This window comes from Rhynchophorus ferrugineus, unplaced genomic scaffold (genome assembly GCF_030347505.1).
Source record: "Rhynchophorus ferrugineus isolate W39M unplaced genomic scaffold, kcgeb_rfMv2 rfM1, whole genome shotgun sequence".
NCBI classification, from domain to species: domain Eukaryota; kingdom Metazoa; phylum Arthropoda; class Insecta; order Coleoptera; family Curculionidae; genus Rhynchophorus; species Rhynchophorus ferrugineus.
The window spans coordinates 87,136,792-87,163,879 of NW_027472580.1; the positions used below are offsets into that span (position 1 = coordinate 87,136,792).

Consider the following 27,088-nt stretch of genomic DNA (forward strand, 5'->3'; position numbering starts at 1 on the left):
TGGTACTGCAGTTCCTCGACGTACCTAATAGACGACGTGCGAATTTTTCGGTTCTCTATCTTCGCTTCCTGATGAGAAAATGATAAAGTGAAACTAGCCGTACGAAAAAGCTACTCAAGATGATTATACGGGTGTGTATTGTGGCGTTTTTCGTCATTTCCTGCGAAGGAAGATCCCAAAATTCAACCGGTTCAACAATTGTCGAGAAACATCAGAATATCGTTGGAGAATATACAAAAAACAGCCTTCATGATGGATTAGATCCTGTTTGGAACTTGTTTAACCAGTATGAATGGAGAGGAAGATCATTAAAGCTTACGAATCAAAATTGTAAAGACGACATGGACATTTTCATTACTAATTTAAATGAGAGAAAACTGTGGGCCTTGAAAAGTAAGTTTAATTTTTGGTCAGAAAATATAATGAATTTAATATTTAAAATATATTTTTTTATATCTTTATTAGATACGCTTAGTACAATCATAATTTACAAATAATTTATTACTACTTTTTTAATTAAATTATGATAACTTATAGCTATAGTTTACACTAAAGCTATACACTTTATATAAGTTCGTATGGTTTTGTTCGCTTTAATCTCCTGACATCCTGCGCGCTGTCCAGCAGTTATACTGCTTCCACGTTAGTATGATTTAGTAATCTTCTTTCGTGTTTCTAGGCGAAATCTTGGATAACTTCGCAAATACATTTGATTTCCAGGTTATCGTGCAATTCTTCGTTGATTACGTAGCGATAAGCATTGGTAATCAATCGAAGAACCTTGTTTTGACAGCGTTGGATGACTAGTTGATTTGAATTTTTAGTGCAATTTGCACCCCATAGGTCCAAATTGGCTTTATAATTGTCTTACAAATCAATATTTTTGATTTTAGATCAAGTTGAGAGTATCTTCCAACTAACCAGTATAGTTCTTTTATTTTGGTTCTGCTTGTGTTTTGCTTTTTGTCTAACATGATGTTTACAATTATATTGAGGTCTGATGATTTTGTTGGCCAGGGAAGATGTTTGATGACATTCTTATGCTCCTCAAACCAAAACCTTTTTGGTTGTGCATTATCATTTTGTAATATGATAATGTTTGGTAGCAGTATATTAGTCATAGCAAACTTGATCATTGGGGATGTCGAGATATTGATTAGCAGTAATCCATCCAGTGATGTGAATCTACCCCATGTTTGATTGTAGGAAGCAGGTAGTTCCGATCGTAGTTTCTTTTGGGGATTTCCATATATAACCCTGGCTGTTTGTAAAAAATAACTTTTCCAGGTTTTATGATTGTTGCACTACTACTTCTTTCGCAACTTATCGTTGGCTTCCATTATAAAGGGTTCCGCAATCGCAGCTCTTCCATTAATGTTAGCTTTGTGCTTTAGAGCCTTGAATTTTGCTGTCACTTTTACCAGGGTTGTTTTATGCTGTGTAGTCACATTTTTTTTAATGTTCGTCGGTCTCTGTTAGTTAACCTTGGAAGAAGAAGCCCTTTCTAGCTTTTTCAAAGAAGTTTTACATCGAGATTCATCACAAGATAACTGGCCTTATTGATACATGGTTTCGTATTCTTATTAATTTTTATCGTTATAGTAGACGTCCATTCTAGTTTATAGGAAAATTGTTTTATATTATATATATATATATATATATATATATATATATATATATATATATATATATATAAGTATAGTCCAATGCCTGAACTGGTATCTTTTTGGCTGTATAGAGATATTTATTGAAAAATTCACCATTTACTTATTTTATGTTATTAGTTATATCTTTTCGATACAGATGTTGTTGTGCTTGTTAGTTTCCTGTTTGTGACCTTTCCCCCGACTATTCTTCTAAATTGTTCATGAGGCAGTTTTAACAGATTTTAATAAATTATACCATATATAAGTGTGTAATTGTAGATATTCCTTTATAGAAGCGATATGCATGTGGTGCAATTTGCACATGCAATATGCAATTTTTTCATTTTTATTTTATTTTATTCTTTTGTTTGGTGTACAAGGAAACCATAGTGTACCGATTTGCAATTTTATTTTGTATCAATTTGTGTGACGGGCGAAATTAAGCTGTGGAAGGACTACTTCCAATAAACAGCCAATGCACGTCATAGATGACATTGAATATGTTGCCAGTTGCAGTTTGTAAAAATGTAAAATTCATTTTAAACTCAGGGCGAATTTTTCGTTTTTATTTTTCTAGTTAAAGTCTAGTTAAAAATAGACAGGATGCTGTCTGATGCGTCGGAACATTCCACTGAATTATTTTGTAAAATTCGATTTGTGTTGGTGCTGGTCGACCCTGCCAAATGTCTATATTCTTCAAAGTATTAGTGATAATAATTGACACCAAATCACAATAACAAAACAATGTGGGTAGTTGTGGTATGATCATGGTAATATCAGTATAAGCCCCCTCAAGCACTTTATAGATCTTAAAGCGATCTTCTTCAAATCAAACATAAGCAATAATACATGTTGACAATTTAATCTTGATGAATCGAAAAATAGATGAAAATAGAACAGAAACTTTATCAACTGCTTATGAAACAGATGTCAATATCATCGATTTTGGCAATGTAACAATTAGTACTATAATCTGTTTTTAATGTTGTGCTATTTTTCTTACAAGATTCATCATTCGGTGTGGTCTAATATTTTAGATTAGGTTTTGTAGCGACCTTGAGGCATGTCAAATTTTACATCCTGGAATAACGGTCTACAAAATACCCAGAAACATAATCCCAGATGTTGAACACGGGCGCGGTGCCAGCAGCGCCAACTAGAACCCGACAACGAATAGCTGGCGGCAACCCCGAGACGTTTATCTGGGATGTTATTGAAGGGTATTTCGATTCATTCAGTGCTCAACCATCGTTTGGTTTAGATGTGCCACCATCGACTGCCCAATCAACTTTAAATATTTTACAAAGCAACATACTCTTCTGATTCCATTAAACTTATGTTACTTTTATATAGTGAATTCTTCATTTTGCTCACTCCTGTTAAATTACCCCTTTTTTGATATAATATAATCATACAGTCTTTGAATCAATATATCATAATACAATAATCATCTATTATATATCTCTGTCATTTTCTGCCATCAAGTTCATTTCAGTATTAATTATTTGATGGACTTTTGTCGTTTGGTTTTCGCTATAAAATGTTTATATAGGGAATTGGCGAGTGAACTAAGTTATCTATTTTGGTATGACAAGAGAATCAATCCAAATTCAAGTAACCTAAATTATTTTATTGTTATATTATTTAGATATATGAAACTATCGTATGTAGGTACTTTTCAGTGTTTTTACCTTTTAGTACACTTCGCTATGTTACTACACAAAATTCAAAATACAGTGTTCCAAGAGTTGCAGCATTTTGGTGTTATATGGTAATGGGGCCTTTCCCTATGTCTTGTTGGGAACCTCTGAAATTCCTCTGTGTCAGTTGGAATCCGAATATCTCGATGTAACTAATTCTTCCTATGGTATCTGGATGTATTCACAATACTTCTCAGGACTTTATTCGGAAATACTTGAATTAAGATTGACATTACTTCTCAGAGAACATCCCCATAACTACATTCTATAAAAAAAATATGATGATAAGGAATTGCTAGCGTAACTGGATGAGGTTTTACGTCAAACCAATAATTCTGAGCCATTTCAAAACTACTCCAATGAGACAATAGGGACGACATTTGTTCGAATTGTTCTGTCTTCAGAAGTCGATTGTGTTACCAGTAATGAAAGGTGGGATATACTGATAATCCACCGCCAAAAGTTTAATATTTGGTGTCTGATATACTAGTAAAATCAATATCAAAGGAAAATATAAATTCTGTTAAGGTAACACTCCGTATATGGTAGGATTAATATTAAACTAAGCGAAATCAATAATGGAGTATACTATCGACAAAAAAATTGCAATAATACGGGCATAAAATATATATGCCTGTCACTCAATGAAAACATGATTAAAATCGATCCAGTATTTTTGGTTCATTCATTACTGCCCTTCGCCTGCACGCATTAAATTTGGAGTAAAACAATTCCTCTTCCCCTATACTTACTATGAAGATTTCCTGCTATCTTTGGAATATCTAAATTCATACAATTTTTATTACATTACACATTTTTAAACGCAAATTTTAAATTTGTAATATCTCCGAAAATATTTGTTTAATTTACATGCTCTAAGGAACCATATTGATCTATATTAATTGCACACTGTATTTAAGGTACTTAATTCGATAAGGATTAATGCCGTATTGCTTAAAATAGCGTCGTAAATAAGCCATTTTCTCACGTAAAAAGTAAACAATAAAAATGGTTAATGTGGGTTATCCCTAAAAGATAAACATATACCATCGCGGACTTTTTTGTAGACCTTTTTATGGTGTACAATACTGTAGTACATTAATTTGATCTAACTCGTAGGGTTAGGCAGCGTTTTTGCTAATTGCTAAATAAGCCTAAAAAATAGGTTAATTTACTTACTTAATAGGTTAATTAGTTATTATTATTTAGAAACCTCTAAAATTAGCAATGTTGCCTTAGTATATTATGCATGTATTATACATATAAACCTTCCTCTTGAATCACTCTATCTACTGAAAAAAACCGCATCAAAATCCGTTGCGTAGTTTTAAAGATTTAAGCGCACATAGGGATATAGGGACAGAAAAGGCGACTTTGTTTTATACTATGTAGTGATAAAACTAGACTTTGTGTTGTACAACCAGTTGAAAATTGCTTGGTATATAGGTCTATCCACCATATAGGTCAGATCTAGCCTCTCCTGACTGTTACTTATTTCAATCGATCTAGAATGCTGTTATCAGAGCACGATTGTATTTATTTCAATAAATTATGAATTAGGTCTATGCATTTTTAGATTTAAAAAAGATATATTAGGAAAAATTATGGATCCTAGTTTAGGTTTTTGTTGAAATAAAGACACGTTTTCAACAATAAAAGTTCAAAGAGCAGTGAAAGCTCTTGCATACATCTAATATATTAAATAAATAATATAATTTGCATTGCTCTATGATTATATTGACGAAGATTTATTACGTAAGGATATTAGAGTCAATCTTAATGAACAAACATTTTATGCCACTTAATGCGAACGCTCTTAGTGCTCGTTGAATGTTTATAAATAATAAGATTTGCCGCTAAAAAAAGTTGAAGTATGGAATCAGGTTATTATTTCTGCGCTGGACGTATGCGTTTCACAGCTGCGTTAGGTAATAGAAACTGGTTTACTGTTTCGCCTCGGCTAGTAAGCGCTATTTTCACGATATAGAAATCGAAAGTGAATTCGGGCCTCTGTCGTCTATCGAACGGAAATGCTAATGAAATTGCACTTGTCTCGTTTTTCGCATCGCAAAATTCGCAATTATAATATTTCCCATTGATCCAACAATCGGACAAGTATTTTCTACTCTTATAACAGACGTTCATTCAAATAAACTAGACAATGATTCAACAATCAACATTTTCTAGTATTATAAAATATGTTTATTGAAATTAGAACCAAATAAATGGTATGTCGAAAGTGAATTCGGGCCTCTGTCGTCTATCGAACGGAAATGCTAATGAAATTGCACTTGTCTAGTTTTTCGCGCCGCAAAATTCGCAATTATAATATTTCCCGTTGATCCAACAATCGGACAAATATTTTCTATTCTTATAACAGACGTTCATTCAAATAAACTAGACAGTGATTCAACATTCAATTTTTTCTACTATTATAAGATATGTTTATTGAAATTAGAACCAAATAAAAGGTATGTAATAACCGATTCTGAGAAATAAATATAATTAATTAGCGTTAGGAACCATCGACCGAAAACAGTCGAAACAGTCGATAATCAAAAAAAATAGCGATTGAAAATAGTAATTACTATATAATTAGTAATTACTATTTTTATAGTAATTACTATTTTCAGTCAAATGAACGGTTCGACTGTTTTTTTCCATTCGTGATGTCAGACGAAGATGTAGATATTCTTATCTGTATAAATTGTGCGATAGGAAAGGACGGAGATAATTGCTTGGAACAGTTAATTTTAAATGCGTTTATATTTTCCAAGGGTAGTATAATGGAGACAGAGATGTATATAATGGAAATATAATGAAAAATAACACCAAACATGTTTTATCGTGTTTTATATATTAATTGCGATTTTTAAATAACATAGTATAATAAACATAAATAGTACAATACAACTTAAACCAAACCTAAAAACTAAAGCTGTTCATTAACCATAAATACTAAATAAAATGTAAATGTATACCTAATCATTGAAAATTCTAATCCATGATCTAAAAATGATTGTATAATAACTGCCAGACCCTTTTTAAATAAAATTTTTATTTATTTTTGAACGGAAATATTTTTAAATTACTTTTAGGGTAAATGATGTGGCTCGGTGAATGGAGGTAAAACTAAATGAAACAGTGGTGTTTACATTATGTGACCGTTATTTATTGGCTATATAAAAAATGTGAAAAATACAATTAGATAAAACGGATGGCAGCGGTGTTACCTGGAGATGAGGCTTGGGCAGTCGATGGTGGCACGTCTAAACCAAACGAGGGTGGTTCAGCACTGAATGACCGAAATACCCTTCAATAACATCCCAGATAAACATCTCGGGGTTGCCGCCAGCTATTCGTTGTCGGGTTCTGGTTGGCGCTGCTGGCACCCCGCCCGTGTTCAACATCTGGGATTATATTTCTGGGTATTTTGTAGACCGTTATTCCACGATGTAAATTTCGACATGCCTCAAGGTCGCTACATACTCTTCAGGGATATTTTCATGTTTAACTTTTCTCCCGTGAGGCGATTTCTTCGATCGTTAATTATTTGCCCAGATTTTGAAAAAATTCGTTCCGAGGGCACAGATGTTGCGGATATAGAGAAATATTTTACGTGTAACTGATATAATTCAGGTAGTGTCATTTTATGGGCTCGCCAAAAATACAATGGGTTTTCTAAACGCCCTATAAATGACATTTCCAAATATTGCTTAATCCGTAAAGTTGCTGCAGTACTTGGAGTAATTACTTCTTTCATTCTAGCCATTTTTTTATCAAAATATCGCCAGATATCAATACATTCTTGGTCAGTAGTTGTGTCTTGAATTTCGAGTTGTGGAACAATGTTGTACCTCTTTTGAGATAATTTTTTGTATCATCTCAACATTATTTGCAATACCAAATCCTGCTTTTTTAAATCTAGGATCTAAAAATGTGGATTTCCCACATATCGTGTTCATTTTTAAAATTGCCAGTCTTTTATTGATGACATCCAATAGACAATTTTGTAAATTTTTTCCCCATTCACTTGTTAAAATCCTGGAAATCATAGAAATCATAGAGAATATTAGAAAATGTATTTATTACAAATATTTAATATACTTTGTCCACCTCTTTACCGTTAATATTTTTAAAAGAAATTTAACAACTGCTACTGCTAAAACTTCTTCAAATATTTTGGAATCGATGCAATTTCTGAAACCTTTGGAACCTTATTTTAGTTTTCAAGATTTTAGGAAAAAAGTTTTAACAAACAAAAAGCTTGAAAAAACGTCTAGCTCCCAGCGAGTATTTCCTGTTCTCAGATCTCAAAAGAATGCTCGCTGGGAAGAACTGTTCGTTGAATGAAGAGGTGATCGCCGAAACTGAGACCTATTTTGAACCAAAGGACAAATCGTACTACCTCGTACTCGTATCTTACTAAAAATGGCATCGAAAAGTTGGAGGGTCGCTGTAATCAGTGTATCATTCTTGAGGAAAATTACGTTAAATAAAAAAAATTGCCAAAAAAATGTGTTTACTATACTAGGCCGGGGACTTATCAGTTGATTTGTTGTGTGTAGTAGGTAGGTTAAATAAGGTTTTTGTTTATTTTTATTCAATTATATACAAGGATTATTATGTAGATATTTTATTTTAAAATGTTTTTTTTTTGTTAAAAATCTAAGTTTAATTATTTTTTAATTTTTAATGAATTCCTTATTTATTTTTTGAAGTCGGATTTTAAATTTTTAGTATTTAATTTTAAAAGGAGACTTCAAAATATATTTTTAAAAAAATTGTTAAAATTATTTTATATACGTTCAGCTTTTTAGTGATTTACAGTGAGGACATAGTTACGATTGAGCCAGTTTAGCTTCCTATTCTATGTCCCTATGTTTTATGGATCTGTCAATTACCATATATAGGGTTGATAAAATTATTTCATTATCATTGATCTCGAAAGGTACACTTTACTCATGCTTGTTTTTAATGTAACAGTATCTTCAAGTTATATTAGTTACAGTTGGTAAAGAGGAGTTTTATATAATTTAAAAATAAATCATTTTTAAAGCATTGATTTAACATACTAATATCAGTGTCAGTGTTAAATAACACGCACACATACGCACAAAAATAAACCAACAGATGGCCCACACTCTTTATATCTCAATTTACGATATATTCGGTATTAAATTGAATGGAAATGATATTGTACTCTGTAACAATGATATTTCACATTAATTTTTAAACATTTTTTATCACATCCATCATTTTGTCGTCCAGTATTGTTCAACTATTTTTTAAAATTGTAATATTTATTTTATTTTCAGTGTATGACGCATCTGGTCATTATACGAGCCCGTATTATTTTGGAAACGTATTTTGGCAAGGATCTCTGTCATTGTGTGACGAGTTACGCGATAAAGATCCTAATAACCTGGTTCCTTCGCCATTTACAACCAATTTTTTCATCGCCAAGATTAGAATTAGCAATACAACGGATATACAAGGGGTAATAAGCTTTTTTATAACTTAAAACATTACGATAAATCTTACATATTAATTTTTATGTGAATTAAATTGAAAGGAAGGTGAAAATTGTCAGCGCTGAAGTATGGGCGCCAACAATAAAATAGTTTATTTAGTTACCATTAACATTATTTAATACACTAAGTTTTTTAGCAATGTTCTAGCAACATTTAACATTATTTTTTTAAATTGTTGTGAAAGGTTGTTTCTTTAAATCCACTGTAATATGTAAACAGTTGGGAATTATTACATTTTGATTTAATTTTAATGTATCGGGATCCCTATTTTCATTGCATCGAAAGATGTTGATATTTTTGTTAAATCAGATGTTAATAATTTTATGTATGTAGCTGTACGAATGCCGAAAATAGTTTTTCTTTTTTTTTTATGTAGGTTTTCTAACATATTTCAGTTTGAGATCAGGGTTGGCATAAAGTTGCTCAGTAGAATTTCTTTCTCTCTTACATTATATATTTTTATAATACATTTTTTTAAAAAAATATCCAAAAAATTGTTCGAATAATTTAAACTGTTCATTGATTCTGAACCATAATATATTTTTTTATTTATATATTATGTAGTTTAGAGTATATTTGGAAATTGGTAATTTACAGTGTGGTTAAAAATGGCATACACTTTTAAAACAAATTTCATATACACGATTAATATTTAATCTGTGGTGTCAACAATTATAAATGGGTTCTTCTTTTGACTTTACCTTTTACCAAACTAACACATTGACTGAAAAGTCCTGGCCGTTAACAAAGAAAACGCGTTATTTTTGTTCAAAATTGGTTTTATTTATCAACGTCATCTCCATCAAGATCCACACAGTTATTCCAGTGCTGCTCTAATATTTTAATACCACTTTTGTAGAACGACTTATCTTTTGCCGCAAAATAGGCCTCTCACCAGTTGCTGTCTACTGAAATAACGATCTTTTTGATTACGGAGTGAAGTGATGGATCCATGCTTTATTCATTGTCACATACCGACACAAGAATTCTGGTTTATTACGTTAAAATATGGTCAAATACTGCTCAGAATCATCAATACTTTTTTATTTTTGGTCAACACTTTCTTGTTTTGGTGATGAAACGCGGCACTAACTTTTAACGAAGCTTTCTCACTGTCAAATGCTCATGCGATATAAAACCAGAACGTTTGATATCCTTACAATGATATGTTTACGATACGTGAATTAACGTAACTTCACTTTTCGATCATTCAAAACGATTTTGTGGATTTTATTGATGTTTGGACGTCTGCTGCTGAACGGTTCTGCATCATCGGTGTCTACGACCACGTTTTAAGTCAGCAAATCAACGTTTTGTTGCTGTTTTGATGGAGTGGAATCCTTGTAACACTTTTCAAGCCACTGCTTCGTTTGAACGGTATTTTTTCCCCATCAAAAAGCAGTATAAAATTAAAACACGAAATTATTTTTCATTCATAACTTTTTTCTGAAGGTTAGTACTAACTAAAAAAAGTGGTGGATGTGTGGCGACCGCCACGACCGTTTAGGCCACCACGAATTAACCAACAACAAGTACAAAGGTTGGCAACGCCGGTGGATTGGTACCATGCAGTTTCAGGCTATAAAAGACGATCACGACGACGTTTCGTTCTCTTTTCTTTTCTCCAGTACCACTTCCACGGCGCTACCGTACTTCCTCTACCTAACCTAATATCCTGTCAATTCTCCCGTCGACCACATATATAATTTAGTATTAAAATAAACAGTATTTCATCAACCAGTGTTTTCAGTTTTCGTGCAAATTACATCCAAAAATAGTAGTGAGTGTTCGGCAAAGTAATCGCAGCGGTAGCCACACATTTCGACCAACTGACCGACCCGACGAACATTCCTACAAATGTAATTAAATTAGCGCCATCTATGTGTTAGGTCCGGGACTTTTTAGTCTATGTCTTACGTGTAAAACTGCAACCAGTATCTCAATCCAAGTTTTGGGATAGCTCTAATATGTCAGTAATTTTGTGTAATATTACTGTTCCTTTTTTTTAAACAACTTAAAACTTACAACTTACGAAATTATTTGTTTTTAGATTTTTTGGCCTTGACGCGAATGTTGCTTATTAGCTGACTAAAATAGATTTCAAATGAGATTAATATAAATCTACAGCATCTGTTTTCATTCTTATATTCTCTTGTTTACTATAATATCGTGGATTTTCAGTCATGTTTGTAATAGTTACCTCATTTGAATGATCTGAATTATTTCCGTTCAAAATGTCTGTACATCTACATTTCAATTCATTGAATAACTTCAGAGTAAATGAGAGTCCTCATAAAATGTTTAGATTTCTTTTTGCCAAATGTATACATATTTATTATCTTAATATCTAAAGCGGTTAATTAAATTATAATCTTTTTAACCCATTTTTAGGATAGAATACTTTTGCTGGGAGAATGTTTACCAAAGTCTTGCAAAGAAGCGGACGTAAAGATTTTATTAGATCAAGAAACTTACCATGGTGGTACCTTGAGTGTACTTAATGTTCGTTCCATACCGGGAGAATATTCGGTTTATAGTGATCGAAAATCTCACATAGTTGGGTAAGTAAAAAGTTTACAAACAGTTTTCTTCAATTCTGTTGATAAATTAACTTCTTTACATTCATATATCGGTCTACGTGTAGTTGATATGGATATTTTTGCAATACTGAACTTTATTCATGCAAATTGCTTTCGCTTCAGTTCATTATCAATACACAACGGCAGCTTAAAGGGGAATAAAATATCGGATACATTGTAACCTTGATCGATGTATAACAACTTTACAATAGTGTAATTATTGGCAATTAAATAAATCAATCTTTAGGTAGATAGGTACCTGAATGAAAATGTTCCCATATTTCTTGCATTTGCCGGTTATTTTCCTTATAAACATGTTTACTTTCGATTTAAGACGCGGTTCAACTGTTTCAGGCGTTTTATTCCATATAATTGGAGCAAAAGACACGATAAATATCTCGAAATGAAGGTCTGTTTTGTATTTAATTTAAACGATCTTTTAATAATCATTTTTAGTTATTTATTTTAAGGATTAACTGGTTAAAGATAAATTCTGATATGATTGCACTAAATTTGATTAATAATAAAACTTAACTAAGTTTTTTTTTGTGAGAATCATTTAAAATAAACTATTTATTTATTTATATATTTACAGATGTACAATATATTGTACACATTTACAGTATCAGTTATCCGTTAAATTATACAATGTTATTTCAAGTATAGAATGCAAAGAACAATATAAATACATGGTCGGAATATAAAGCCGGAGTTAAATGTGTAAGATAAATGGTACATATTGCAAGATGACAAGTAAAATATGTAATAATAAGTATACAGATGCATAAATACTACAGTATAATGATCGCAAAACCCATGACAGTGATAATGATTCAAGATACAAAAAATTCAAACGAACCTGCATGATATTACATAGATGCAGATGCACACTATTATATTTCTAGTAGTAGTTTTGTTGCAGTTAGGAAATTAGCTTGTCCAGGTTCCCCACCCTAAGACACTGGTCCATTGTTTCTCCCAGGTTAACCAATCGTCTTTGCGAGTTTTATCTTCGGCATTCCATTAGTATATGTTTTATAAGGATGAAGAACCACATTCCACATACAGCGGTGGATTTCTTCCCTTAATGAGAAACTCATGAGTTACTTTGCAGAGACTATTTCTGAGACGCGAGAATAAGCTTAAGTTGCGCCTGCTGATGTTAGTAACGTTACGGCCCTGATAATAATCTTTTTTCACCTCCCAAAGCTTGTTGTTTTCTGTTAGATCCCATCTGAGTTGGTCTGGATGTCTAAAAATTCTAGTAGAGTAAAATCCCTCCCTCTTTTTGGTTAAGTAATCCGCTCTTTCATTTTCAATGATCCCAGAGTGAGAATGGAGCCACATAACGGTGATAGTTTTGCCACTTCTTTCCAATTTAGAGGCTAGTTCACGGATAAGCGCTCCTAGCGGGTGTATAGGTAGATATGGTCGGAGGCACTTTAAGGCAAAATAAGCTATTTGATTCCCAAAATAAAATTTAAATTATTCAAAAATACAATTTTCATAAAACTTTCGAAAATAGTATTTTTTGTGTAAGAAAAAAGAGTGTGGAAGGTTAAAAAAAGTTAGAACAAATGATAATTGAAAACAGAAATGTTTGGTGAATACTGCGGCTAGCGTCTTCAGCTGATTGATTCCATTAAATAAAGATTAGAAGTTTGAACCAGTGTTCTTTCGTAAGATTCATATTATTATGGCGACTATTGATTTTACTATGAAAGATAAATTAATTATAATAGAAACCTACAGATTGTGCGCTCAAAATTCAATTTTCAATCCAGTTTCATTCTTTAGTTAAAATTTATTAAGCTATTAGGTCTTTGATTAAAGGATTTGTGAAATGTTTTGGAAAACGTTTAAATGTTTTTGATATTTTCATATTTAAAGGTGACTGTTAGTTTTTATGATTTTAAATTTAAAAAGGAATTGCGAGATGAAGCTATTAAAAACGAGAGATTCTGGTACAGAAGAAGTACTCAAATAACAGTTTGGCGTAAAGCCGTCTCCTTCGAGTACTAATTTCTTAGTGCAAAAGTCTTTAAATTTATTCTTATAAGTTTTTGTTGTACTTGCATCAACATGTCAGTCAGACGAGTGTAGAATAAATACATCACTATATATTAAGCTAAGAGTAACATTTATATAAAATACTGTACAAGCTCGTGTGGTTTGGTTAATGTCTTTGGTTAATCTTCTGTTACTCTACGTATTGACTTAGTAAACTTACGAAATCTTGGTTAATTTCGTAAATCTATTTAATTTGGAGGTCATTGTGCAATTCTTCGTTGGTTATGTAGCGATAAGTATTATTAATTAATCATAGCTTTGTTTTGGGTGCGTTGGATTATTTTTTTGGTTTGATGTTTTAGTACATGCTAATGCTAAATGGGGCTATGTATGCCCCATATTTGCACGCAAATAAAAATCCAAATAGGCTTTAAACTGGCTAATAAACCAATCCATTTGATATTAGGTCAAGTTGGTATAAATATATTTCTTTCCTGCTGGATTTTCACTACATTTTGTCTAAGATTATATTTGCTGAATGACTAACATACAATGAAGTTTGTAAGTTATGTTTGTTAAGAATTACATTACTTTTGTTATTTTCAAAACAATGGATCAAAAACAATTTTGTGTATTAATTTTATACTGCTTCTCATTGGGAAAACATACCGTTCAAACGAAACAATCGCTTGAAAAGTATCATAAAGACACCGCTCTATCAGACAAAACACTAAAATGTTGGTTTGTTGACTTCAAACGTGACCGTAGAGACATCTTCACGTCCAAATGAGGTGACAACACCAGAAAATATAAAAAAATCCACAAAATCGTTTTGAATGGTCGAAAAATGAAGTTGCGTGAGTTAGCTAACATCGTAAAGATATCAAAGATAAAGTAAAGATAGAAGCTTTGTTCGAAAAGGGTGCCGCGTTGGCTCACTGCTGATCAAAAACAACAACGTGTTGATTATTCCGCGTGTTTGGCAATGTTTAAACGTAACAAACTGGAATTCTTGCGTCGATATGTGACAATGGATGAAACATGGATCCATCACTTCACTCCGAAATCAAAAAGAAGATCTGAGTGGACAGCCACTGGTGACAGGCATGTTTTGAGGCAAAAAAATCGTTCTACAAAAGTGGTGTTGAAATATTAGAGAGCCACTGGAATGATTGTGTGGCTCTCGAGGGAGATTACGTTGATGAAAGTCAATTTTGAAAAAAATCGTTATTTTTTGCGCCCAGGACTTCCCAGCCCATGTGTTAATTAAATTTGTCGAAACATTTTTTTTCACTCTTGCATTATTATTTGTAAGGTTCATGAATTACATTCACATATTCACCTATTTAATATATATCGATATTGATGAAGATATATTTAAAAGTAAACATTGTTATGCAAATATTCAGTCAATATTAAACACAAAACGAAATACAGTACCAGGAAGTTTATGACCTGTACGTATATGGCTACAAAAGATTATTTTTGCTACGCCTATACTTTCTACTGAATTTTCATGGCAATCTTCGTTATGCGCATAAAATGATCCATAAACTATTCTAAATTAAATATTACCGAATATTAATTATAAAAATATACAGAGATTACTTTTGATCGTCGATATTTCTTAATCCTAATGACAATTTAGATATGGTCTGATGCGAAGACGACTGTACAATAAATTCTTGTTGTAACATCTTTATATATTTTTTTGTTTCAGTGGCTTCTGTTTGATTGTTTTGTTAATTATAACATTAGCGTCCGTTGTGGATTTAACAACAAAAAGAAATTTATGTTCGTCAGACCTAGAAGTGAATATGAGCGATGTTAAATCGTTGCACAACATCAGAAAACGCAGTAAGTCTCGATTTAATGACTATTTTACGATTTTGCAAAATATAGAGTTTTTATTATTGTGATTAGGTAATTATTTAAAAGATATAATGTGAATATGTGCTATATATATATTTTTTGCATAAGTCCAATAATAAGTTTATATTTTTGAATGTAATGTCTTTGACTTACTTTTATTTACAAAACCTATTATTTGTATGGTTCTTTGTTGTTATTGTTAGTTATGATTAATCTACAACTTATATTTCAGAATTTTTTTATATATAAAGAATCTGCATTTTCAAAGCATAGTAACTTTTGACTGAGTAAATGAATGACGTGGTTCTTATATCTAAAATAATTTATGGACTATTGCCCTTCAATGCGGTTTCATTGAATCAGTATTACTGGATATTTGTGACTTTAAAGCCGTTTACTGGGAAAACAAAAATTACGCTAAACCTGTTGCTTTGGTTGTTCTTTACACTGCAATCCTGCAATGATAATGTCAAGGGAATAATCATTATTTTGGCCTATAAATTAATTTTAAAGGATTTACATCATATGATGTTTCATGACGAAAAATGTTTTCAGTACGCCGAAAATGTCTGAGTTTGTAGCGAGTATATATCGCATTTGTGGGAAGTTCTACTATATTTTGAAAAAAGGCTGTTGAAGGTCATCGAATGCTGTGTGAAGCTTATGGCAACCATGCTTTATCGACTTAAACTTGTGGATTCTTGTTATTCATGGCACCCATACCGAAGTGGTTATTTAGTCAGTATCACTTAACTTAGCATAGGCTAGATTCTATGGATAAAATCGATTTCTAGTAAAAATCCGAGGAGGGTGTCTGTATTTTCTCCTATTAAGGTATTTTTAAAATTTTACAGACCATACATAGCTCTAATCTGCTTGAACCCTGGACAGTCGTTCAGTATGTGGTAGACTGAAGGGGCATGTTGACAAGTCAGTGTGTGTAAGTCATCAAGTGATCGTGCGAGAAACGACAGTGACCCAATCTCAGTCGATTCAGAGCTATGGCATGGTGAAGGGCCTGTTGTGGTTGGCCTCCTGAGCCCAACGACGTTGCACCTCGTTCTTTGTGAGACAAGAAACGAGTGGTATAAGACAAGTATGGATACAAATATTTCTGATGGGGAATGGAGAGGAGGCCGCCGATTTAGCCCCATTATTCGCGCGCTCATTTCCCGGTATACGAACGTGAGAAGGAATAGAGGGTACGGATAAATGAAAATAATGAATTCTTATAATAATGATCACATTTTGAGGAATTTTCTAAATTGTTCATATTATTATTTCTCTAGTGAGTAAAAAATTAGAAGAGAAATGCTCACCAGTGAGTCGCTTCGAGATATTCGACATTGAGGAAATAGTTTGCTCATATTTCAATAAAATGTCACATATAATACAATGGAAAGAAATTATAACCCATAAAGTCTTGAGATGAATGTGTTACTGATAAGTTACTCAATTTATTATTAAATACCCAATTTTTTTTACAAGCCCACTATAATTAATGGTTTGGTTTTAGGAGCTTTTATAAAATAAACGTTTTGGTCGATATTTTAGTAAACACTTTATCATTTTTAGAAACATGTATGAGAATAATATTGGCCTTTTCCGCCCTTCGTAATGGAAAAAGAATCTTGTCAGTTGATCGGATACCAGACGACTCTATCTCCTGTTTACATGGCTTGAGATTTTTATCCATAGTATGGATAATAATGGTCCATACGTTTCTAGCTGCGTTCGGAATTGGAATTAATCGTGGTCTAAGACGACAAACTGAAGAAAATTTTATGTTCCAAACCATCTCGAATGCCACATTTTCGGTTGATACATTTTTCTTTATCAGGTGAGTGAATAGATTATTTGAATAAATATCACCAAAGAAAGTTTAAGAGATACTCCTAGACTTGATGATAATTATAAAAAACAATAAATTATGGTGAAGTTAACCTTATAATATATTGCATGCTTGCATGTATTTTGATTAGTTATACTATTGATGAAAATGCGAAGTATCAATATAAACAAATGCAAAACAACCTAATCTAACTTTTAAATTATTTGGCATTAATATTTCCTTACATATAGTGTGTATTAGAGCTAGTCATCTACCAATAGCCGGTTTTCGTTTCATGATTTAAAAGTGGTGATTTTAAAATCAATAACAAAGGAAGGCCCGAAGAATCAAAAACATTTGAAGACAATTAATTCCAAGACTTATTGAACGAGAATCCAGCCCATGTTTTCAAAGAACTTTCAGGCAGCTTAGCAGTCGATGATTCAACTCTTTTGTAACGTTTATATGACATGGGAAAGATCCAAAAGAAGGAAATATAACTACACAGTTGACTGAATATACCATTTCGAACCGTTCTAATATTACAATTTCATTGTTTATCGGCCAAAAAGAAGAGTTTTCTGTGATGTATAGTGATCGGCAATGAAAAGTAAATCTGTTCTAAGTCCAAGTGCAAAAAGTCACGAGTTAGGCGAGAAGAGCCATCGATATCAACGGCGAAGCGGAATATTCATGATGATAAAGTCTTCCTGTCCATATAATGGGATCAGCAAGGTGTAGTGTACTGAACTTGCTAAACCAGAGAGAAACTGTTAATGCAGATAACTATCAACGTCAATTGAAAAAATTGAACAACGTACTGTTTCAATAAAGACCAGCGATTAATGACAATATGTGGTCAAGTGTTGTGAAGACCGCTGCCAAAGCTACGCTTCTGTCGACACAATGTTTTTTTTATATTGGTATGCTAATAGAAAGATGCCAAAATGTTGTAGAAAATTATGAAAGATATTTGATTAATATATATTGCACCAATTTTTGCCAATAAATGTATTCTTAAACTGAAAACAATCAAAATATATGCAAGCACCTAATAATTAAGCTGACTGAATTAGATAGCCCAAGTGAACTTAATTGTAGGAAAAAATGAGTTCTCTATATAATTATTACAATGCACAATTATTATTTCTATGTTTGCCACAGATATGACTTATTGAATAAAATAGATTTTTACAAACCTAGAGCTGCCCAATTATACATTGTTCTATAATTAATTATCTACAGCTCTGATTTCACATTAATTTTCTGAACTATTAACACAATTGTCCTTAGCCTTGTTGTCGTCTTTGTCAGATTCATTATATTGAATTCTTTCGTTACTACCTTGACTACTGATATATCTTCCTTGTTGCATTTCTTATACTATTTTTTAATAGTTTTAAATATTAGACTTTTTTTCTTTAATATTTATTCGTAGCTCCTTATTTTAATATAATATGGTTTTTCCATTCTTTCACTTAAATCTTAATGTGTTTATGAATCTAGAGGGGTTTTTAGGATTTTAGTAGAGTTAGTCACACCTCTAATTCAAAGAAATAGAATAATGTATAACAGAATACTACACAATCAACAACAACAACTAACAAATAATAATTATTTATCAAAAATACTATGAGCGCATCCTAAAATAAAATTGAAGAAAACAAATAAGGATTTTGCTAAATTTTTCTTACCAAAGTATTCTACAATATAAATATATTATACTATTGAGACTAAACACTCACATGATTTAATATATTTAATAATTATTATAGAAAATATTTGTTTATATCCTGTATCATTAAACTCTCTTTGACCGTCATCGTCAAAACAATCAAATTTTGTGATGTAAATCATTATTGAACTTCATAATATTAAAACCATGGCCAATTATGTTACGGCAATAATTAATTACTGGATCTAAACTGAAATATATAAAATTTCTAATAAATGTATATATAATTTCAGTGGATTGCTGATAACATTGCTGTTCCTTCGAAATAACGATAGAAGAAAGCTACCAATAAAGCAGTTGTTTTCCATAAAGATATTGTTTTTGGATATTCTGCGTCTCCTATCGATGATTGTTTATCGATTTCTCAGACTGACGCCGGCATATTTTCTGGTCTTAAATGTAAACGAAATTATTATGAAAAATATACATAGGTAAGTTGCAATCGCTATTATATTTAATTCATTTTAAGCCTGAATACGAGGGTTGCTATTTATTTTCCTGACAGTAACCTCAAGAAAATTGTCATTGTTGAAAGTAATATTCAACATACAATTTGTAGTTTGATTGCGATTTATGTTGTTTACAGTAAACTGAAAACATTTTCGTGATCATATTTCATAGCATTTGTGGGATGTCAAGACAATAGTGTGTCGATGAACTTAATTCTTCATATGGCGACAAAGCACTAAGAAGTTCTTCCCGGAAATTTATCATAGAATCAAATGGTTATCTGTTTCTTCGACATTACCGGTCATGTAACGACATTTGCTTTATAACATCGTAAGATGATCAATATCAAATGGTATATAACCATTTATTGCCAAAATACTTTGGAGCAACTTGAAGAAGTGACAAAACATAGAACCATTCATACATCAACTCTAACAATGAAATATAGAAAATATCGAATTCATGGTTAATCTACGATATAGCCATGATTTAATATCCAATGATTTTTTATTCCCTCAAATTCCTCAAAAAAGCACATTATGTGATCTCGGAAAAACAATTGATTATGCCAGAAATATAAAGAGCAACTCTAGTATCAGTTAATTACAATATACCTTTTTGAGTGATGTTCTCATGACTCATTACACCAACACATCATATATGTGTCATCACATGATCACAGTTACTGGATCTCTAATATCAAATCATGCCTGAACAAATAAAACCGTTTTTTATATATTAAATATTAATAAGTTTTTCATATTGCCAAGTAACATGTCCAATTATTAGTAATTTTATTGATTTCCTCGACATTTTGTGTTCACATTGGGGTATATTCGGTATTTGTCAGATATCAGGCCATATTTGTTCTCTTAAATGTATCTTTCCTTTGCAACTGTTCTAAAAATGTGAAGATTATTCTCAGCATTTCTGGCATATAAAATAGAGTTTCAATTGCACATAGTTCAGATTATTTCTTGAATTACTTTTTAAAATTGTATATTGATTATTTTATACTACAGTCTGTGGTAGTAAATTAATTAACTAGACGAAAAAACTAGTGTTGATTAATTTAAATAAGTGTTTAATTTTTTGATAATTACTGAAACATTGATAATTTGAAATATAAAATATTTTTTTGGGGAAATTAATTGTAGATATTTCATAATGGTAACTTATTATTATACTCATTATATATGTAACTTAATGAAATATTTCGTTGTTTTACACCATCATTCGCATATTACATTTATTTTAATTCTACAGCCCTTGCATCCAAACATTCTTTTTAAAAAAATATAATAAAGCGCCGAATTGGTTATTTATTCAATATAATGAATTAAATTTTGAAATACATACAAAGGTCAGACTATTATTTGTGAAAATCTAAAGAAACATCTAATTTACCAGGTAAAAAGCTGTTTATTACAGCAACTTTGGATGTACTGAGTGTTGAGGGTCTTTAGATATATTTATACACAATTTTTAATGTTCCTTCTTGCTAATGTTGATGGAAAACGGTGGTTAAAAAATGAAAATAAATTAACGAACCCTAAATTGTTTGTTTATTACAGAACAAACTTATAATATGCAAAGTGTTGAGAGTTGTGATATTTAACTACAGGGGACAAAATAATGTGAACACCATGCAACACTGTTTCTGTGTTAATAATGCGACGCGTATGTATTGCTCAGTTTACACGCCATTTAAATCTTGAAGGTTATATTTCAGTGTATTTCAATAGTACTTTGTTCTTCTACGGTTAAGACAAGCGATCTTAGTTCCTACCATGACAAGCATATCTTTGCCAAAGACCGCCATTTTCCAAGAGGATAATGAGCCCGTACACACAGTCAAAAAGGTTTAATCTTTGTTTGAGGAGTATCAGAAAATCATCATCTCAACATCTTATTAATAAATAAATATTATGTACTTATATGTCTAAGTTTAATGCTCTTGCTTGCGAAAAGTTTAGAAAAAAACCTAAGGTGGTGAAAATATAGAAAAGAATCAAGAAAGTTAGAAGAATATGTTGAAAACGTTTTGCCTAATATATTTAGTAAAATGCTGAGCAAGATCATTATTATATATCTCATATCACTGGTAACTCTTCAGCATCTAACTAAAATCAAAATATCATTTATAACATCATCGTTATTCAACTGATATATAGAGATATTAATAACAAAGCTTTATTGTTGTATCCCCAACATTTCATTATTAAATATTATTTAATTATTTCAGTAACTCCGTATTCAGTCCCGCCATATTTGACCACGTAACCTGCAAGAAATATTGGTGGCGGAACGTCCTGTACATCAACAATTTCTTTCCCCAACAGGAGTTTTGCATGCTGTGGTCCTGGTATTTGGCCAACGATTCACAATTTTACGTCATAGCCTCCATTTTACTAATCATTGCCGTTAAGTAAGTATCCAATATATAATTTTTAAAACCGCTATCGTTAATTTAATCAGCCAATTAATTTATCAACAATTATCTCTAAGTTGTAATCAAAAACCAATCAAACTAATGTATTCTGATGCAACGCGATGTTTTTCCTATTCAAACGAAATTTTTGTCTTTTTAAAATATCACAGGGTAATACTATTGATTTTATAAAATGAATTTTATTTGAAATAAATTTCATTTTATTAGCATTTTTAACGTCCACGTTTTTTAAATTAATGGGTAATTATTTTCCAATCCATTTAATTACCGCGTGTTTTAAATAAAATTAATAATGAAATGGTCATAGGCTAAAACGTTTATTAATTTCGTTTCATTAATTTTATTTATGTTTTAAATAAATATTATTGTTAATGCATGGTCTGGAATAATGTTATCGTTTCAAATATAGTTTGATCTGGATAATTCGGACTTAACTATAAATGGATTAGGCAAATCATTTGATTTTCCAGGATTGTTTTATTAAAAGTAACTATCGTTTAAAACAAAAAAAATTCTATCATTTTTTTTTATTTTAAGTTATTTTGGTAATGAGAATAGTGCGTTTGAGATGGAGAAGGATCATGTCAGTAACTTGATTTGTTTTCCACAATCACGTTTTGTTAATCAAAACAAATTAATTATTACGTTATTTTTGAACACTTTTAAGAAATTTCCCATATTGATATAAACTTAAAACTATTTGAGGTGATTACTTGTAGATCTATAAAGAGTACTTCTCTTAGGATTCATTAATGGAGTCTTAATGAAATGTTTAAATAAAATAATTACATCAGATAGTTATATTAGGTGCTTGCATGTATTTTGGTCATTTTCACTTTAAAATGTAGGCAAAATGTCATGCATACCGGAAAGTTATTCCGTTTTTTTTCTAAAAAAAAAACATAATTTTCATGAAGATGGAAAAATATATTTATTCAAAGAATAGGCCTTTTGGTTCTATACACCTTGGCCATCTGTCAGGCAAAAAAACTGTTTGTCTTTTGAACAAAAAATTCATCGAGCCATTTTTTTACTTCTACGAAATTGACAAAGTGCAGCTCTGTAAGCGCGTGTCCCATTGATGCGAAAAGTTGATAATTGGGCGGGGCAGGGTCTGGAGAGTACGACGAGTGCGATAATTTGTCCCATCCAAGTGTATCCTTTTAATGCTTCTTTGGCCGATTTTGCTTTATGAGACGGCACGTTATCGCACTGTAAAGTCACTTTACCGTGTCTTCGGGCCTATTCTGGACGTTTTTCTGTCAATGCATTGTTCAAGTTGGTTAATTGTTGTCGGTAGGGATCACTTGTAACCGTTTCACCAGGTTTCAACAGTTCGTAATACATCACACCACTCTGGTCTCACCAAACTCAGATCATTGTCTTGAGATTAAAATTATTTGGCCTTGGAACCGCCTTCGCCAGGTGGTTACCATGATCCAACTATTGGATTTTCCCCCATTTCTTGTAATCGGTCGCTAATCCTTTCTTGACCTGTATTTCACGCTTGTTGATTGTTTTTGGAGTTTGGGTTAGGGTAACGTTATTTGCCTTGCACATCGAAATCACTATTTTTGAATTTTCGAAACTGCGACTCGCATGTTCAGCAGCCTTTTTCTCTTACTTAAATAAGAAAAGTAATGCGTGCTGCAAATGCATGTTTCCAAGCACAAAACATGGTGTTACTTTCACAAAATATAACATGTGTAGCTTTGAAGATTGATGTCAGTAGAATAAAATGGTATATGTGTCAAATCATAACATTGCATACTTAAGCCTAGCTTCACCTGTTGGAAAAAACAGTAATGACTTTCAGGTACATGGTACATGGTTTCATGGTACATCAGGTATATTCCATCATTTCCTCCAGCATTTTCCTAAATATTTTTTTCTGGGAACGTGTATTTGGCAGCGATCAAATTTATCTCATTTTGTAACCCAAGCTATGCTGCATCAATTTAAACAGGTAGTAATTAGAAGACTACTGCACTGGTTGCAGCAGAACTTCCCTTTCAGGCTGTAACAGTGCAACAGAATCTTTTACAACTCTTGCAACATGTGACCGAGCGTTACCATGCAAGAGGATGGCCTTGCGTCTGTTACTACGCTATTCCTGGTCTTGCTATTAACAACACATAATACACTTTACCTTGCTAAGGCCACCATTTTAGCGCTATTTATTCCGGTATCGATGTGGATGGCTTTCTTGGATTTTCTGAGCTTGAGATGTCATAATAGATACACTTTTCATCACGAGTCACAATGAGCTACAGCAAACTCTTCCTTTTGCCTAGTAAGAAATGAAACCGAGATGTTGAAACGACTATTTCGAAGGCATTCTCAATCGCGTGGTAGCCATTTTCCCTTATTTAGGATCCTTTCCTTTTTTCAGCGTTTTCTGAAAGTTCTTTAAGAGTTTGAGAGGCGTTATTTCAATAAGTGTCGCAATTTATTATCTTTGAAATGTTTTGGCCCTCCAGATCGATCTTTGGCATTGAGATTAAAATCATCATTTTTAAATCGTTTAATGGATTGGATGTTGCGCCATGCAGCATCACATAAAAGTCCATTACCTGTTTAAAAGAATTTGATGAGCTTCGGTAATAGATCTATTCAAATCAACAAACGAAAGTAGTGACTGTTGAAAATGTAAATTTAGCATCTTATGGTAAGCCTAATCCATTAAATTTAACAATCAAAACACATGCAAGCACCATACTGAAAATGAAAATATATAAATCTCTTGAAATGTATTTATTGTTGCTGAACACAACGTTTTCAAATAGAGATCAGATTAATTTCTATATTTTTTTATAATTTGACTAAGATCATACAAAAAAAATACAGATACGCAACAGCAGAATTGTTAAAGAATCTTGTTTATTAAAATTCTGTTTTATCGAGATTGCACTTTAATTAGATCGTTTTAATTGTAAGTAATGTTTTAATTTATAGAAACGCCAAGTCATTCAAAGCTGTGTCAGTAACATTGGGGATTTTACTAATCTCATCTTGGATTGCTACATTTGTTATTGCAATGAAAAACAAATACGTGGCTACGGTTAAGGATCCCTTCGCTCTTTTTGATGAGCTTTATGATAAACCTTGGATGAGAATTGGTCCATATCTGATAGGAATGATTGTGGGTGAGTGGTTTCCATGTTCAGTATAGAAAAATAAAACAATCATTATGTTTTTTAGGTTATTATCTTTATAAGAACAATTGCAAAATCAACATCAATCCATTAATTGTTATTATAGGTTGGATATTGTCATTGTCTTGTCTCGCATCCCTGGTTTACGGTTTGGGAAAGGATGGTTTGGTTCCACCAGCTTCAGCGTTTTATGTATGATGCCCTCTTGTAGCCTTCTCAGTCTAAAGCTTCCGGTACTCTGGGAGGGTTTATTAAAAAAAAATTATGCCAGTTTTTTTAGACCGAGAATGGTTTCTAAGTTTTAATTTAATATGATTTTGAGTAAGTTCTCGCTGTTTTCTCATTATGCATATTTCGTGTTTCGATTACAAAAATCCTAAGAACTTAAAATTGAAGGTGTTGAATGTTGATAGCCACCCTATTATTATTTATAAATTTTTGTAGGTTTTTTTTGTTAATATTTTGAAGGCCCATTATCTGGACTGGATGTACAGTTTAACATGGACTCCGAACCACGGTCCTCGGCATTAAGCTTATCGACTGGCGAGTGACCAACTTAGAAATCATCCCAGAATACATTCGGTCTTACCCAGCCTGGTTACTGGCGTAACTGGGATCATTTTCTTTATCGGATTTTACACTCTTGCCTAGGACAATCACAAATATTAAACAATAACAAACATAAATTTACGACCATGACTCAGCAGGATTCGAAATCGCGACTATCGCCACTGCCTTTACCACTGCAACAACTAAGCCGGCTTTCTTAGTTTTAGTGGAGGTACTGCTCACCCATTAGTCCTGTTTTTTTTCTGTACTCTTATAAAGCTCGTCTGCTTTTCACATATTTGATACAAAAACACATACATGACACACGAAGAGATGTAATTTGATGTCACACGTTTGTGGTTTGTATGAATCATGAAATAATTCCTGATATCAAGTGCATCTAACATCTCACAGGAAGCATCATATGAAGTAGTGGCTCCAATTATTTGTCTATGGATTCTTCAGATTGACGTCGTATAACTCTAAACTCATCTCGACTGCTTCAACTCTAGATTATTTTAGTGTAAATTATACTTGTTCTATTCCATAGAAATGTTTCTTTCTTTAGATATTGATAGAGATTATAATAGGTGTTACTATCGTGAGGCAAATTATAAGTACCTGAAAACTGTTGATTTTTGGCACTCTAGGTCGTTCTTTGTTATGGACATCAAAATCACCTCATTTAAATCAGTAAAATGAAAATCGGCAATTGGGAAAAAACCGAGCAGCAACAACATACATTTATACATGTACATTCTTCTTCGTACACTTCATGTTTTTATTATCATATACTTCTGATGAAAATGCATACAAGCACCTTAATATTCTCCTAGTAAGGTATATTCTCCGTGTTGAAAACAGCGAGAACAAATGTTTCGATGAAATGTATTAATATGTAATTTAAAATCACTTTAGGTAGCCTTTGGACATACAGCTTGGGGCCTTTCAATAGCTTGGATAACGGTGGCTTGTTGTTCAGGATATGGAGGATGTCTGAACAGCATCTTTTCTTGGAAACTATTTTTACCAGTCAGCCGATTGACTTACTGCGCTTATTTGGTGCATCCCATGATGATGTGCTTCACTAATTTCGTCTTGGATGGACCGATACATATGCATACTTTCTTCATGGTAGGAAGAAACATGTCTACAGAAATAAAGAAGATTCATTGTTTTCTTTTTTACATTTTTAGATGGTGATGTTCTTTGGCAACTTGGTCATCACTTTTCTGGTTGCCTTCGTGATATCCATCGGATTTGAAGCCCCCATGATTAATATATTGAAACTCGCCTTTTCCTGATTTGTAAATATGCTTTTATTATGTGTAAATAAACTTGCTGTAAGTATAATACATTTTTATTGTTTTATATCAACCGTTATCTTACGTAATATTAGTACGAGATGAATAGTAGAAAAGCAGGTAGTGTTCCATGGGTTTTCGGGTATGGAACCTATGATGTAGGTCTATATATAGGTGATGGAAGAAAGGTAAGGATAATTGGGCTAAGCTCAAAGAGAGAGAGAGAAATTTAGACGTCTTGGTTTTTTATTTCCTCGGACTGTATGGTAGC

At 32.0% G+C, this 27,088-nt stretch overlaps 1 protein-coding gene across 3 annotated transcripts; it reads left to right on the plus strand.

Annotated features, from left to right (window-relative positions):
• Positions 1-26,866, plus strand: LOC143191493 (nose resistant to fluoxetine protein 6). Of its 3 annotated transcripts, none has more exons than XM_076396671.1 (11): positions 2-393; positions 8,665-8,846; positions 11,272-11,441; positions 15,190-15,326; positions 16,917-17,181; positions 19,141-19,338; positions 21,603-21,785; positions 24,765-24,955; positions 25,071-25,156; positions 26,432-26,647; positions 26,710-26,866. In XM_076396671.1, the coding sequence occupies exons 1-11, from the start codon at positions 120-122 to the stop codon at positions 26,815-26,817; spliced, it is 2,010 nt and encodes a 669-aa protein (XP_076252786.1). In that variant the 5' UTR covers positions 2-119; the 3' UTR covers positions 26,818-26,866. The 3 variants fall into 3 exon arrangements, with proteins under 3 accessions (XP_076252790.1, XP_076252786.1, XP_076252776.1); XM_076396661.1 differs by having other exon boundaries at positions 3-393; positions 25,011-25,156; XM_076396675.1 differs by lacking the exon at positions 26,710-26,866 and having other exon boundaries at positions 1-393; positions 24,765-24,951; positions 26,432-26,573.
• The last annotated feature ends 222 nt before the right edge of the window (positions 26,867-27,088 follow it).